Below are 15,299 nucleotides of genomic sequence, written 5' to 3'. Positions count from 1 at the left end.
ACCCTACGTTTTCTGGGCGGGCCTTTGGCAGCTCAGAGGCGGCCCACCGGCTGGAGGGGAGAGCTGAGAGCCCTCCGCATGGGGGTCTTCATTAATATCATACATGTCGCCCTTTGCCAAGAGAATCCATCTCTCCCATTCAGACGCTGGATTAACGGAGCCCCTTGGCCCCTGCTGCAAACACGGATATTTTGGATAAATCAATAAACAGCCCCGGACAGATGACAAATGCAGGTTTCTCCATCTCAAAGGGGGGAGGTCAGAGAGGGGACCCCCCTCCCCGCCCCATCTGTGAATTGTGGGAAGACGTCGGGAAACTCCAGAACCTCGGGGTCGATGCTGATAAATATTTAATGGGCGGGGACGGCCAGGTTGTTGCTGTTAAAAAGGCTCGTGCGTCAGCGAAAAGCATTAACACCCACTCTATTCTTTTTATTAACAGACCAGCTCTTTGGAAGCATAGGTGGAGGGAGTGGGTGAGGGGGAAAAGGGGAAGGTCTGGAAATGGGCTTCCTCTGTTGCTGAAGACACAGGCATGCCCTCGGTTTTGGGGGGGGGGGTGCTCTGAGTCGATGGGTCCCGGGGCACAGGGAGTGGGTCGTGGCCCCACCGTGTGGGAGCCGAGACCACCCTGCACTGAAGAGCCCAGGGCGTGAGATCTCATTTAAAGTAGGTACACTCGAGTCAGCAGCAGCTTCGCGCCACCGGGCTCAAAGGGGAAAGTCCCAGCCGTACCTTTCAGGGATTCAATAAGCCAGATATTAAATGTGTGAATATTCATTGCCTGCTCTCCCTGGGCATTGCAAATGAGACAGAGGCAGGGATGGGGGCTGGGGGGGCGGTGGGGGTGGAGATGAGGAACAGTTTGTTCATTGAAATGTACCTAATTCATGGACAGAAAAGTCAAGTTGTTTTATAAAATGGGAAGATGCCGGTGTGCATTTTCTCGTGCTCCCCACGCCTGACCGCGGGGTGTGTGTCCTGCCTGGTGCTACCCCCACTCCGCTGGGGCATTGAGGCCTGGGGCTAGGGGTCATCTGGGGTCAGCAGTACTGCTGCCTTCTGCATGGGGCTTCCGGGGACCCTGGGCTGGCCTGGCGAGCCTGGACATACTAGTTTAACTTGTGTGACGTTCAGGGAGAAGGCCCCGGGCAGGTACAGAAGCCAAGAAATGTTCCGGCCCGTTTCTCTCCGGCAGGTGGGAATAAACAGGGACGAGGGGAGACGCCCACCCCACCAGCAGCACCAGGGGGTCCTGCGGACCTGCCTGCTCTGCCCGCTGGGGCAGCTGGCGAGGCGGCTCCAGGCACTTCCAGCTGTGGACCTGCGTGCGTGTGGGAGCTTTCTGGCCACGCTGGGAGCCGCCCTGGCCAGGCCAGAAGGACTCTCACGGGGTAAACTTGGGGTGGAGAGGGTGCTGCACCTTTAGCTTGGGTGCAGCGGGAATGAGGATACACAGAATTTCGGGAAAGTGAGTATGAGCCAGGTTGGGAGGATCCAGGTTCCTGTGTGTGGGGGGGGGGCAAGAAACCTTCCCACGGTAGGGGGTGCCGGCCTGCAGGCGTGGACCCCACCCCCATGGCTGGGCTGCAGAACCTCTCTCCTCAGTGGGGCTGCTCCCTGCTCCCCAAACGGGGCGCTGGCTGGCTCAGACCGGCCACTGCTCTGCGGACTTGGATCCAAGGCTGAGACACACCCGGTGCCTCCAAAGTCCAGGAGAGAACATCTGTTTTAAAATGACCCTGCAGCCTCCCCCTGTCACCCAGGAGTCTTTCTTTGTCCCTGTACAAGGTCTCCTGGATTTTAAATGTCTTTTTATTGCATTTTGTCCCCGTACGTCTTCCCAGTTGAAGCATCAACGCACCCTGGCTCGGTAGGAGCCCTCAGGCTTCCTGGATTTGCCCGGGCTTCTGGACCTTCGGGCCTGTGCCAGGCGGGGCCATAGCAACACCCGGATGTGAACCCACAACTGGCGTGACCTCCAGGGTGTGTGTGGTGGAAGCCACGGAGGAAGCTTCCCCCACCCCACCAAAGCAGACCCTCTGTATTCTGCTCTCCCCTCTCCCACCCACGACGTCTTGCTTTTCTTTTTGCCGCTGCTGTTTTCAGGGAGCAGACACGCTTTCGTTTCTATCCACAAAGTGTCCCGACACCCGTTTCTTCTTGAAGCCGTGGGGGGGAGGACAGATGGGTGCACTCACATTGTCAGTGAAACCAGGACGAGGTTCTCAGTCGCAGACCCTGCACTCCCTCCTGGGTCCCCCTGCTTGGAGGCTGGGGTGGGGTGGGCTCCAACCAGCAAGGGCCCTTAATTCCCTGGCAGGCCACCTCCCGGAGCCTCCCGCCTGACATCTCCCAGCGGAAATGGAACATTTCACAGTTTCCCCACCCTGCGGCCTGCAGAGCAGGCCTGGAAGGAGGTGGCAGAGAGAGTCCTTGCTTAGGCGAAAATGGAAAGAATAACATGAATAGTTGGTGTTTTGTGTTGCTGCCTTTAAAGGGGAGTAAGCGAGGGTGCCTTGTGTGCTCTTGATGTGGGAGAGGAGGGAGTTAGTGCACACTGCCATCCTGGGTCCCCAAAAGTTAGGGAGGGAGGCCATGGCGTTCCTCAAGTCGAGAGAGAAAGTTTGCTTTTGGCACAAAGTAACCTCCCTGCCTACTCTCAGAAAAAGCGGGGCCTTCCCCATTGAGAAGAGACGCTGATCCTGGACCCTTTCTTTCAGGATGGGTTTTTCAGAACCTTTGGGCAATCTCGGGGAGTGGGGACGGAACCTGAGCTGTGGTAGAAGGGGCTGGAAGTTTCTCCCAGGCCCGAATGTCCAGGGTCTCTGCTGCTGCTCCGCGGGGACATCCCTGGAGGCCCCCACCCTGGTCGGAGCAGCGTCCCTGAGAGTGGGGGTGGGGCCGAGGCCGGGGGCAGCGCGCGCGGGGTCTGCGGTGGGCGGCTGTTGCTTCCCAGCGAAGGAGCCTCAGGCTATGCGGGTCCAGGCCCTCTGGGACTCGAGGGGAAGGCGGGTTCCCTGCAGGTTTGCGGGAGAGGCTGGCTGGCCAGCAGCTTGGGGGTCACGACTAGCTCCCTAGGGACGAGGCCGCTGCACCTGAGGCCGGTGGCCGGTGAGGCTGGCAGGAGGGGAGCGGTTACCCTGAGTCTGAGGCCCCCACACAGTGGCTCTGCCCCCCAGCCCCCTCCCCCTAGGCTTTCTCTTTCTCGCCCGGTCTTCCCTCTCTGCGCATCACTGTGGGGTCTCTGCGGGGTGGCCAGGGTGGAGGGCTTCCCGGGAGGAAGGGCTAGCAAGGCCCCTGCGCACCCCTCTCGCGCCAGCCACAGGCGTTTCCCCCGCTGACCTACGCAGGCGGCCTGAATAATGCATTACGGGCTATTTGTCATTCCGTGTGATATCCCTGCGCCTCCGCTTTGATTCCAGGGCCGCCGTGACAAAGACCTGTTTGTTAACTTTCAGGGCTCCTGCGCCTTTCGCCTTTTAAGTCCGGGCGAGGCGGCGGCCCCCAAATCCCTCCGTTTCCTGCGCACGCAGCACGCGGGGCAGAGCAGCCCCGGAGCCGGCGGACCGGCGCCTGGTGCAGCGCTCTCAAAACGGGGTGCGGGGCAGACAGGAGAGCGAAGCAGGCGGGGGGGATGGAGCGGAGGGAGGAAGGGAGGAAGGAAAAGCGCGGGTCTGTTCCTTCAATTCAGCCTGCTCCTCCTCTCCCCCACCCCCCTCGCCAGCATGACACCCCCTCCCCCAGCTGGAGGACCCCCCACGTGAACCCGACCCCGGCCCCGCGGATTCCAGAGAAATCCTTTACGTTCCTCCATGCCGAAGGAGACCGCGGTCGGACTCTCGCGGCCTCCGCTCGGGGCAGAACGCCGGGTCCCGCCCAGCCCAGGGGGGCCCGATCCCGGCTCTGATGACAGATGCTTCAACTTAGGAAAATGCAAAATCAAGTTTTCCAAAATCCCAACACCACCCTTCACCGCCCCCCCCCCCAAAGCCTCTTCCCAATTCCAGCGTGGGAGTTGGGCTAGGGGGTGGGGTGGAAGAGGCGAGGGGATAGGACAGGGAAAAAAAAAAAAAAAGAGGGGAACGGAGAAAAAGTCAACTTTATTTCCAGATGGAGTTTTGCAGAGGGTGACAAGCTTGGCTTCCGAGAGTATCAAATGGATTTCGTATCGCAAATGAGCAAAGTGGTTTCTCCTAAGCGCATCGGAGAGGGGTGGGTGGGAAGGGGCTCGCCAGGAAAACCGTGACAGCCCAATATACATATATTCCCCCCCCCCCAAATTAATATCCTAGACACCAGGTTGACGGAACAGTTCTAAAGCAAGCGGCACCGGTCCCGCCGAGAGGGCTGATGCGTGCCAGAAAGATCGCTGTTGACAAATTAATTCTTCCAGCGACCCGCGGGCACCTCCGAGTCTCCACCACCGAGATCGGGGCGGGGGGGAGGGCGTCAGCCAGGCAGCGCCCCCGTCCCCGGCCTCTGCGGCGTCTGCCCCAGCGAGGTCTGCGAGCCACGTCTCACCGCCACCGCCGAAGCTCCAGCGCCCACGTTCGGGAAGACCTGGGCCCGTCCTCTCTTTCGGGGTCCTGGACCTGTTCCCCAGTCTCGTCGCGCCCGCAACCGCTCCTCCCGTTCTCTGCGTGGGCCGCGCGGGCGGGTCCAGCTCGCAATCCACCCGCGCCCGCACCTTGGAGTCAATTCCTGTGTGCGATCGCGCGTCCCCGCCGCCCGGAGGCCCTCGGTGTCGTCACTCTGCCGCACCCGGACCCGTCCTGCCCGGATACATCCTAGGCGCGGGGCTGTGTTCCTGCCGGGGCCGGCCGGTCGGCTAGGACCTCCTCGCCATCCATAAACTCCTCCTGCTCGAGTTTCGTTTCCGCCAGCCATGGAGAGCTTGCGGATACCTGTTTGGAGCTCTGGCGCCCGCGCCCGCTCGCGCGCGCGCGCTCTCTCCCTCTCGCTTCAAAAATTCGATCTTTACCTCTCCACGCCAAGGTGCACAGACGCGGAGCAGTGATGAAATGGAAAGAAAGCCAATTGCCGGACTGGAGGTGGGGGAAGAGATAGCGTCGCTGCGTGCGCCCGCCGCCGAGCCGGGAGTCTTAATTGCTGCAGACAGGGCGCGCGGGGGGTTGGGCGGAGGTAGCGGCGTATAAATAGTGAGATCTCAAATTGAAAGGCATAAATAACGGCAGGAGGGACCTACCCTCACACACACCGACCTCTCCGCGCGCGGAGGCGTGCGGACCGCAGCCCAGCTCCCAGCCGGCCCCGCCGAGCCCCGCGGACCCCCGCAGCCCCGAGCAGCCATGGAGGAGCTGACGGCTTTTGTATCCAAATCCTTTGACCAGAAAACCAAGGAGGGCGGCGGCGGTGGCGGCGGCGGCGGCGGCGGCGGCGGCGGGAAGAAGGATTCGATCACGTACAGGGAAGTTTTGGAGAGCGGACTGGCGCGCTCCCGGGAGTTGGGCAGCTCGGAATCGAATCTGCAGGACATTACGGAGGGCAGCGGTCACTGTCCGCTGCATTTGTTTAAGGACCACGTGGACAACGACAAGGACAAGCTGAAAGAGTTCGGCGGCTCGGGGAGGGCTTCGGAAGGTAAGCTCGCCGGGCTCCGGCTCCGGGCCGCTCCCGGGGACCGCGTCTGCTCGCCGCCGAGCCTGCCTGCCCGCCCCTCGCTCCGCGCGCAGCGGCGTGGCTCTCCATTGGACCCTAAACTCTGAATTTACAGCCGCGGCTGAGACGGAGAGGCCTCGGCAGTCCGTCGTCAGTGTTTTCGTAAGAGAGAAAGGAAACAGGCAGACAAGCGCAGACACAGAACGGGAAGGAGGCAGGCCGGGAAGCCAGGGTGGGCAGGGACCGGCGGGCTCGCTTTCCCGGACGTCGGCACTGGGCATCGCACGGGGCACTTTCCGGGGTTGGGGTGGACCGCAGGGATGTGCCTGAATTCAGACCGAGGTCGGCTGTGGGGCTGCGGGGTGCGCGTCTGCCTGTCTGCCGGTCTTCCTGATAGGCACCCACAGACGCACGGAGCGGGGTCGGTGCACGCGCACCTCACGCCCTCACCGCCTGCCGGCTTCGAGCTGGAAACGGCCGCGTTGAGGACGCGCAGGCCGGGAGTCGGGGACGGAAGGTGCGCGGTCGCCTTTTCCGCCTCCCGTGCCTCTCCGCGGTTCTCGCTTCGGGAAAACTTTCCCCCTGGAACCTTGATCTTGGCTGCACAGGCCTGTAAATTAAAACCACTCCGGCGCCTGCAGGTGGCCCGGGTCTGGATATGGCCTGAAGGACCCGGGGAGGCTGTGGCCGCACCACGCGGCAGCCCTACGCCTGGGCGTCAGAGCGCAGGCGGCCTGAGGTGGACAGACGCGCCCTGGGCCTCCTTGCCCGTTGCCGTTCCAGAAATCTGCGCCGAGGGCCGCTCTGTTGTTGGGTCTTGGAAAAGGGGGGCTTAAGGGGGGTGGATTTTGCAGCTAGGCAGGGAAGATCCCAACTGGGGGACTTCTGTACACACCGGGAGCCATCAATCACAGACCAAAAATACCTGCTAGGCTTCTTAGGAAGCACGTTTTGCAAGAGGCACGGATGTGTATTTTGTTGATTTTTAATTACAAAGAGAGGAAAGATCGAGGCTTGCCATTTCGATCCCCGGGTCCTGTTTTGCTCAGTGCAGTGTGGGAGAGGTCAGCGGGCTCTCTCGCAGACGTGGAGCCCTTCTCTCTCTCCTGCACTTTCAGGCCGTTTCGGAGCCGTGGCCTCCAGGCCCGTGTGGACGAGGCCCTGACCTTGTGGAAGCAGAAGGGGGCAGAGGCTTAGCAACCAGCCTTGGATGGCGGCCCAGGATGGCCAGCCTTGCCTGGGGACTGGCCTTCTCCCCGGGCTCTGTCACCCATACCAACATAGCTGGCTTGATGGAGAGGCGGCTGGTGGCTGAACAGAACCGGGGGGGGGGGGGGGCGATGTTTAATTCCCGAGGTTTCACAGCACATATTGGCCCACAGTCTGGGGGTGCTGAGCTGTCCCCCCCCAGCCCTTCCTAGAGGCCGAGCCCCCTCCTCTCTCCAACCCAGAGGAACGAGGGCCTTTGGGCAGAGAGCCACGCACATGCCTCTGTGGAGGCCTTCCTTCCACAAGTCCGATGAAAATAAGAGCATTAGTAGAAGAGGCAGAAGGACAGAAGGACAGGACAGACACAGGTGCCCAGCTGCACCTTCCACCCCTCTCCCCCAGGCTGGGCGTGCCAGGCTGAGCCCCCAGCTGGCAGCCATGGGGACCCTCTTAGGCTGCCGAGAACCCCAGAAGGCCTGGGCTCTCAGCAGCGAGCGGCGTGCCCGCTGAGCTGAGCCGGGGGCCTGTGGGGTTTGCAGAGCCTGCTGCTGCCTCTGAAGGACTTTGAAGGCCGTTTCTCAGCTGAGATCCATTCCCGAGGGCCAGAGTTGAGAGGCCTCCGGGGAAGCATTGACGTGGGGAGGACACAGGGGAATTCGTGTTGGGAAGGCGCGCCTTTTCAGGGGTGAAGACGGTTTCACATGCAAGGTGGGGTTCAGCGTCCAGCAGCCAGGACCCTTGAGGGGAACATCTCAGGCAGAGTCAGGGCTTGGCTTCTAGTGTTCAGCTGTCGGGGGACCCCGGCAGTGGGAGGCCCAAGGGCCTGCGTTTCCCTTGAAACTTTCTGCGTTTGCTACTCAGGGGCCTTCTGGGCTTGTTCTGGCTGCTTCAGAGTTGGTGGGACCCCAGCCTCTTTGCACAGACGTTCCTGAGGTCAGCCTCTTGTCCTGCACACGGAGGGGACATGTGATTAGGGGAAGGAGGTGCTCTGTGCCCCTGCCCAGCTGCCCCATCACGGGCACCAAAGGGGAAGAAAAGTGCAGGGCTGGTGGAGGGGCAGCTGCCAGCAGCCTTGGGGGGCCGGGAGGCCTTTCCTTCTAACCGCCCCCCCCCCAGCTTGGTGAGGAACTGCATTTCCAAGAACTGAGGACAGATTGCTGTTCTTGCCTAATGCTCAGATGCCCCCCCCCCCCTCCAGCAAATACAGGCACACTCGTAATTTCTGCAAGGAAGAAAGTGCCACCACCTTTGGCGCCCCGGTGGGGCGTGTGCCCGACTGAGTGTCAATACGTGTGAAAGAGAGAGGGTGGCTCAGCAGGAAGCCGAAGTCTGGCCTCCCACCTCACCCTGATGCTCGTGGAAAGAGAGACCAGGGTGGGGCCTGCGCGCCCAGCTGCAGCAGCTGGAGGGAGTCTCGGGCTCGGGGGTCGCTGCAGCAGAGGGCAGCGGCTCTCCTGGGCCTGGTCCCAGTGGCAGGGGAAGAGGGTGGGACAGAGAGGGGGCAGAGAGAGAGAGAGAGAAGGAGAGAGAGAGAGAGATGCTACATTAATATGTCAGCACACACGAAGTGCAAAACTGAGGGAACTATTTCTCCAGGGCCTGAGTTATTACCAAAAAAAAAAAAGGAAAGAAAAAGAAAAAAAGAAGCGTGTCCTCCCCTGGCGTTGGTTTTATCGACTTTGACGCAGACTTTGCATCAGGGCGCGCTGGTTGCCCGGGCCCCTTGCCCCGCAAGCACACGCTTAGGTTTTGACGAGGTCATGCCAAAGCGTCCACCGCTAGCCATATTGCCGCGGCGTGGGGCGCAGGGCACGCGGGACGGGAGGCGGGACCTGCTGGAGGGACTGGGGCGGCCCGGGCCCGCGACCCGGGCCTTCAGCGCTGTGCCCCGGCCCCTGCTCCCCCGCAGGCATCTACGAGTGCAAGGAGAAGCGCGAGGACGTCAAGTCCGAGGACGAGGACGGGCAGACGAAGCTGAAGCAGAGGCGCAGCCGCACCAACTTCACGTTGGAGCAGCTGAACGAGCTGGAGCGGCTCTTCGACGAGACGCACTACCCCGACGCCTTTATGCGCGAGGAGCTCAGCCAGCGCCTGGGGCTCTCGGAGGCGCGCGTGCAGGTAGGACCCTGGGCGGGGCCTCACTGCCAGGTGGTGGGGCGCCCCCGGAGCACGCCACCTGGACCCCGGCCTCCTTGCTCCTCCAGGATCGCAGGGAGGCTGGGGGCGGGCTGCAACCAGGCCTTTGGGAGATGCCCCAGGTCCTCACGCGTTGGGGCGCACGGTTTGCACGACAGGCCCAGCTGATCCCCACCTCCGGGTTGTCAGGGATTTGGATCACTCTTTCCCCCTAATTTCCGTCCTAATTTTCGGGTGTCCTCTTCTTCCCTCTCTTCCCCAGCTTCCTCCCTCCACTGCAGGGAACGGGAGAGGTGCAGAGTGGGGGGAGTCTTTTTCCCACACCGGCCATCTTAATGAGCTCGGCCTCTGCCCACGCGGGGTCGGATTAGCCCCGGCCCCAGGGGCTCGGGGCGCGGTGGAGGAGGGGAGGCGAGCGCGCATGAATTCGTGATGCCCCATCTGGCGAGCCACTGACTGCCGCGCCCTGGGCCTGCGCAGCACGTGCGCGGAGGGGCGCTTCGCGAGCCTTTCTGGGCCGCGGTAAACGTGAAGTTACGCGTATTAATTTATCCGTGGGGGAGGGTAGCCAAGATCCGCTCGCTCTAGGTAGTGCGCACACCTCGGGGGAGTTTGGGCCTGGCACCCTGGCCTTCCGTGGGTCGTTTCCACAGTTCAGAGCGTCGTAGGAGGGCCGCGGGTAGAGGGGGTAGAGGTCAGTGTCCCGGGCTCCGGGGACCGGTTTTAAAGAAATGGAATTCACTTTGGCAACCCGGGGAGCAAAAGGCTTTCTCCGCAGCAGCCGGTTTCCTATTGGCTGTGGCGTCCACACCTTCTCACACCACTTTCTCCAGATTTAACTTCGGAAACGAAAACGCCAATGCGCCTTCCAAAATCTGCCACTTGGAGAACGTGTGCGCGCGCGCGCGCGCGCGTGTGTGTGTGTGCAGTTCCAAAGCCCGTTCTGCGTTCTGGTGTGGCCGCGCAGAAAGCAAGGGTTACTTAAGAGGGAACGCAACTCTCCACCGGGACTTTTGAAATCTTTTCCTGTTGGGGTCAGTTTCTAGAACCTTCCGGCACAGGAGGCAGCAAGGGGTGGAATAGCTCTGGCAAGCCTTTTCCCAGCTGAGCCCGTGTGGGCCTCTGGCCACAGGGGTGGAGGGGCGGGGGGCGCGCTTCCTGCCGGCCACCCTTCTCTGGGAAGATGAATTGGGCCGCGCCGTATAAATTAATGAAAAGATTAAACTTTGGCTGCAGGGGACATCAACTTTTATGTCATCTCCCAGTCTCTGCCTGCCCGGGATCGCAATATCTCCCCGGCCTTGATGTACTGTTTCTATAAAAATAAATTACTTGTAATTGAATTCCACACTATTTCGTTCGGCAGTCTATTACCGGGTAGCACCTTAACGGGGCCCACTGAGGGGTGGACAATTGGCTCCTGGTTGGCCGCAGACCCTGAAAAAGCCCTAAAATAAAGCGGGGGGGTGGAGGGAGGGTGGGGAGAGGATGGAGCGACTATCGATTCACAAGGCGAATTAAAATTTAATGACTGTAAATAATAATAAAAATAAACAGGGATAAAAGCAATCACTTGGGCCACAGGGAAAAGAACCGCGTGGAAATGGGGAGAAGGGCAGAAAAATGGTTGTAAAAATCAATTAGGGAAACCGTGCGGGGCGCCTGGGCGAGAAGGCGCAGGGGCCGGGTGGGGGAGCGAGAAGGGAAAGGGGGCGAAGCCCCGGGGAACTGCTTTTCACCCCGTCTCTCCCGAACGGTGTGGCACTGCTCAGCACAGCCCGCGCCCCGTTGTTAAAGGGTAGGGTTTCAATTTCGTGTGGAAATTTGCTGTAAATAAATTGAGGCTCCTATGAAGCTGGTCCTTATTAACCTTTTATTTTTAGCGTTGCCCTGGAAGCTGCGACGCCGCAGCTGTCAGGCTTACAATCGAAAGTTATGAGCCGGCGGTGAGGAGCAGGTCGTAATTTAATTACAACAAATATCTTCGGGTTTATGGCGCAGAGCTAAATTAAATGTCATTATTCACTGTCTGTAATGGAAATCAAAAGGAAATCAGATTAAGGCATTGGTAAGACGAATCAGCGGCTGGCCCTTAATGAAGAAATAAGTGTCTAAACCAGTGTACGGAGCTTTACTTAGCATATTGACGACTAATTGGAATTGATCTCGCATCACCCCAAGACTGATTTATTATCGCTTAACGCAGCACCTAATTCATCACTCTTATTCCTCATAATGTTCCCCCCCCCTTTCCGCCCTCGAAGGGGAAGTGAGCTTAGCTTCTCGTACTTAACTAGGATTCTGTTTTCGAAAAATGCGTGTGTTGGGGGAGGGTGGCCTGGGCTCTGGAGCCTCTGGCTGTTTTTTCTCTCGAGGACTGGGGTGCGGGACCCCAAGGACAGGGCGGAGGAACCGGGACCGTGCAGAAGGTGGGGGCGTCCAACGTGGGGATGGGAGGAACACCTTCTCTGGGTTGGGCAAACCGGGTCAAGATTGGTGAGTTGCAGCTGGTAGGTTGCAGGGTCCTGTTGGAAATTACTTTTCAGCAGAACGCATAAAAGTTTTTCTGCCTCCCCGCAGCCTGCTGGGCGGGAGCTTTGGAACGTTCTGGAAAGCCAATGCCGACTTGGCAGGTGGGCGTATGGCTGTGCCCTGCCTGGAGAGTCTGGGACAGAAAAGTTTGGGTTTCTTAGTCCACCTCATCCTCCCAAACCCCCGGGGTTTGCCGAGCTTTCCCTGTGCAGGGTGGGCGCATGGTCCGCAGCCCCCCAGGGCAGAGTGGGCGAGGGGAAATGTTCCTTTGTGCCAAGTCTCCTGCGCAGTCAGCTATGGGGCCGCGGGGTCTGCGAGCATGGGAGCCAGACAGAAAACAACTTAAGTGAATTGGGAAGTTTGGGGGGTGGCTCCAGATTTTCCCTGTGATGCCCAGGGTTGTGAGGCACAGCGGGGCAGGTGTGACATGAAGGAGGGTTGGGGGGGGTGCCTTTGCACCCGAGCCTGGACATCAGGCCTATGAACCTAGCAGGGCTAGCTCAGGGGCCCAGGGCCCTGTAACCCCAAACTCTTGATCAGGTGACCCAAGAATGAGATGTGGACAGAGAGGCCAAGCGCCTACAGAGCAAAACCTGTGTTTTGGGGGTGTCTGGGGCTCACGGATGCATGAGGGTCATGGTTCCGTCATAATAACTGGGACCTGCCGCGCTTCCCAGGAGGACCCAGAGGACGTGGACCTTTCCGGACTTAGCTTGTGTTCTCAGCTTGACTGGGGAGGGCGCCGGACTCTGAGCTGTTCGTCCATCTGTGTGCTCGTTCCCTCCCTTGGCAGCTAAAGTCCCAAAGCGTGGGATGGGGTTCTCCAGGTTTGGGGTGATGGTGGAGGGGTGACGCCCACACGGAAGGGTGGGAGGTTCTCCAGCTCCCTGGCCTGCCCGGCACCTGCTCCGTTGCTTGAAATGTTTTGGAGGTCCAGCTCCTGTCTCACTTCGTGGGTCGGGAGGGCCCCAGAGTGGGCTTGACAAACTCCGCCAGTTAGGAGTGTCGGCTGGGCAGGGGATTAGGGAGGCGGAGACGGAGCTTTTCTGCGCGCATCGCCCTGGGGCCTGGGCGTCCTGGGGGGAGGGGGCGAGGCTGGGACACCCCAGTCTCCAGGCCTGGCCTGGCTCACTGGGCTGCGTGCGTCTGTCTGCCCCGTCCCAGGTCTGGTTCCAGAACCGGAGAGCCAAGTGTCGCAAGCAAGAGAACCAGATGCATAAGGGTAGGTGCTCCGGGGGCGGGCGGGCGCGGGCAGAGGTGCGCAGGTCCTGGGAGGAGCAGAGTGGTGTTCACGCCTCCCTCTTTCTTCGCAGGCGTTATCCTGGGCACGGCCAGCCACCTGGACGCCTGCAGGGTGGCGCCCTACGTGAACATGGGCGCCCTGCGGATGCCTTTCCAACAGGTAGCCGGGTTTTCTTCCCGCTGAAGCGCGCGGCGGGGGAGAAGGCTGGCGAGCTCCGCCTCCTCCGCTTCCCCGGCTCCTCCCGCCCCCGCGCGGAAGAAAAGAGGCCGCTTTTACAAGACAGCATTTATAGACCCGTTGGCACGCATTAAAATCACGCTGTAAAACTCCACGAGTCACCTTCGGGAAGGGCCAGGTCATAAAGCGAAACAGTGTTACAAAAATCGGAGGGACAGAAATCCCACCTACCCTGGAGCCACCCACAGGCTCACCGCCTGGAGAGACGGGGCCCTGTCGACACCCAAACCCTCGCCTCCTTGCGTGCTCGGGGCCTCCGCGAGAGGTGGCTGCACCCCTGCCAGACCAACCTCGCCCCACGCCTTGGAGTTGGGGGCCTCTGGCCCAGCTCTAAGCACAGTGCGAAGTGGACACGGGGTGACCACGGGGTTGAAATACACCCGTGGAGTCCAAATATCCAAAGGGCCCAGTAAGGGACCAGCAGGGCAAGATGAGGGCAAAGGCAGCGCCCACCTGCCCCCTACCTTGCTTCAGCACGGTAGCCACGGTGCACAGGCTGAGGCTCCCACACGCGGGTGGAACAGGGAAGCCCTGGGCAGAGTAGATTCCTGGCCACCACGCACAGCGATTTTCCCCAAATGGGGAGGCCCAGGTTTCTATGGGGACGAGTGTTTGCTCAGGGGCCAGAGAGCTGGTGGTCTGGCCTGGGCGCTGGCTGGTCAGCTAGGACGTGCGTTCTGGGAGGTGTTGTGAACGGGACCCCTGGGAGACGGGTGGGGGGCGAGCTGCGTGTTCTCAGGTCCAGGTGCCCAAGGCGGGAAGGGTATCCAGGGCCATCTCCTGCTCTCCCACACAGAGAGAGGCTGAGGGAGTCAGCCAAAGGAGCTGGAGGACTTGGCTGTGCACCTCAGGGATTTGGGGGTCCTCTGGGAAGGGTCGTGGGGGAGCCCCAGCTGAAGTCCGGACCCTGAGTCTGGAGGCATCCAAGTCAAATAGAGAACCTGGGGCCTGGGGAGGAGGAGCCCGGGAGCTTTGGACACCTCGGTGCTGGAAAGGACTTGCGGGTGGGCGTCGCATGGGTGAGCACATTTGGGGGTATTCCAGGCACCCTGCCCCCATAGGGTGACCAGAGGACAGCGCAGACACTTCCAGCAGAGTGGGTGGCTCCGTGGGAGAGAAGCTGCCCTTGGGGTCCACCCGGGCAGAAAAGTCGCCTCCACGTCCTAACCGTGCCAATTCCCTCCACCCCCGCCCCGCAGGTCCAAGCCCAGCTGCAGCTGGAAGGCGTGGCGCACGCACACCCGCACCTGCACCCGCACCTGGCAGCGCACGCGCCCTACCTGATGTTCCCGCCCCCGCCCTTCGGGCTGCCCATCGCGTCGCTGGCGGAGTCCGCGTCCGCCGCTGCCGTCGTGGCCGCCGCGGCCAAGAGCAACAGTAAAAACTCCAGCATCGCCGACCTGCGGCTGAAGGCGCGCAAGCACGCCGAAGCCTTGGGTCTCTGACCCGTCGCGCGCCCCGCTCCCGCCCGGCCCCGCGACCCTGCCCGCGCTGCGCCCTGCACGCGACCCCTGCGCGCCCCCCGCGGCCACATGGACGCACGGACGTCCCCCGCGCAGCAAGGGTGCGGGACGGACCTAGCGCAGTGGTCTCCTCGCCCTGGGTAGCCAGGGGACCCTTGTTTGGCCTGGGCTGGGGGCTCCCCGGAACGCACGACCCCGCCAGACCTCCGCAGAGACTGCAGGAGAGGAAGAAGGTGACCGCCAGGCCACCTCCCCGAGCCCCGGGCCACGTGGAGCTCCGGGCACGCTCCCCATCTGCTGCGGCATCGCTACCCCGTGCATGCGGCCTCTTCCACACCTTTCCAAGATCATAGAGTCCATTAAACCCAAGTTTGGGGCTGGTCTCCGCTGAAGACGCCAGTTCTTGGTCTCCAGCAATGGTGTCCTCGGCCATGAACTTGCTTTCCCCTGACGAGCTGCAGGACCCGCGTGGATTTGTGTGGACGGTCACATCCCGGGCGGGGGTCTGCTCACCACCCCCCCTCCCGCAAGACAGCAATAACAAAACGCATCTGGTGACCTCGCCGAGGTGGCGGTGGGGAGGACCTCGGTCTCCCAAGCTGTGACGGTGTTGAGGCCCGGCTTTGTGTTGAGGTTGGGCCCCAAAGCACCGCGTGGAGGATTGCTTGGGCCATAGAAGAGGCGCCTTTATAACTTTCCCAGTCTTTGATCCCGAGTGGACACTCTTTGCCGTTTTTCCAAATTCAGACTCCAAGGACTTGCAAAGAGACAGACAGACAGAGAGGCAGGGGCGCGGGCTTCCCACGCCCACCACAGAGGCAGTCCTAACTTTAGTGAGATGCAGTTACGTGCAGACT

At 61.2% G+C, this 15,299-nt stretch overlaps 1 protein-coding gene across 1 annotated transcript; it reads left to right on the top strand.

Moving 5' to 3' along the window:
* The first annotated feature begins 5,312 nt into the window (after positions 1-5,312).
* LOC128780012 (SHOX homeobox) lies at positions 5,313-14,424 on the top strand. The gene is made up of 5 exons (XM_053917586.1): positions 5,313-5,604; positions 8,741-8,949; positions 12,664-12,721; positions 12,813-12,901; positions 14,179-14,424. The coding sequence occupies exons 1-5, from the start codon at positions 5,313-5,315 to the stop codon at positions 14,422-14,424; spliced, it is 894 nt and encodes a 297-aa protein (XP_053773561.1).
* Positions 14,425-15,299: the final 875 nt, after the last annotated feature.

The sequence above is a fragment of the Desmodus rotundus genome, chromosome X (genome assembly GCF_022682495.2).
Source record: "Desmodus rotundus isolate HL8 chromosome X, HLdesRot8A.1, whole genome shotgun sequence".
NCBI classification, from domain to species: domain Eukaryota; kingdom Metazoa; phylum Chordata; class Mammalia; order Chiroptera; family Phyllostomidae; genus Desmodus; species Desmodus rotundus.
Note: the sequence above shows the minus strand (reverse complement) of the source record. Positions and strands in the feature narration are given on the sequence as shown.

Bases quoted from the DNA above. Each gene is read 5' to 3' on its own strand.
- LOC128780012 (XM_053917586.1), top strand. From the start codon at position 5,313: ATGGAGGAGCTGACGGCTTTTGTATCCAAATCCTTTGACCAGAAAACC. The intron at 12,722-12,812 runs GTAGGTGCTCCG...CTTTCTTCGCAG, and splicing joins AGAGAACCAGATGCATAAGG to GCGTTATCCTGGGCACGGCC. The intron at 12,902-14,178 runs GTAGCCGGGTTT...CCCGCCCCGCAG, and splicing joins TGCGGATGCCTTTCCAACAG to GTCCAAGCCCAGCTGCAGCT.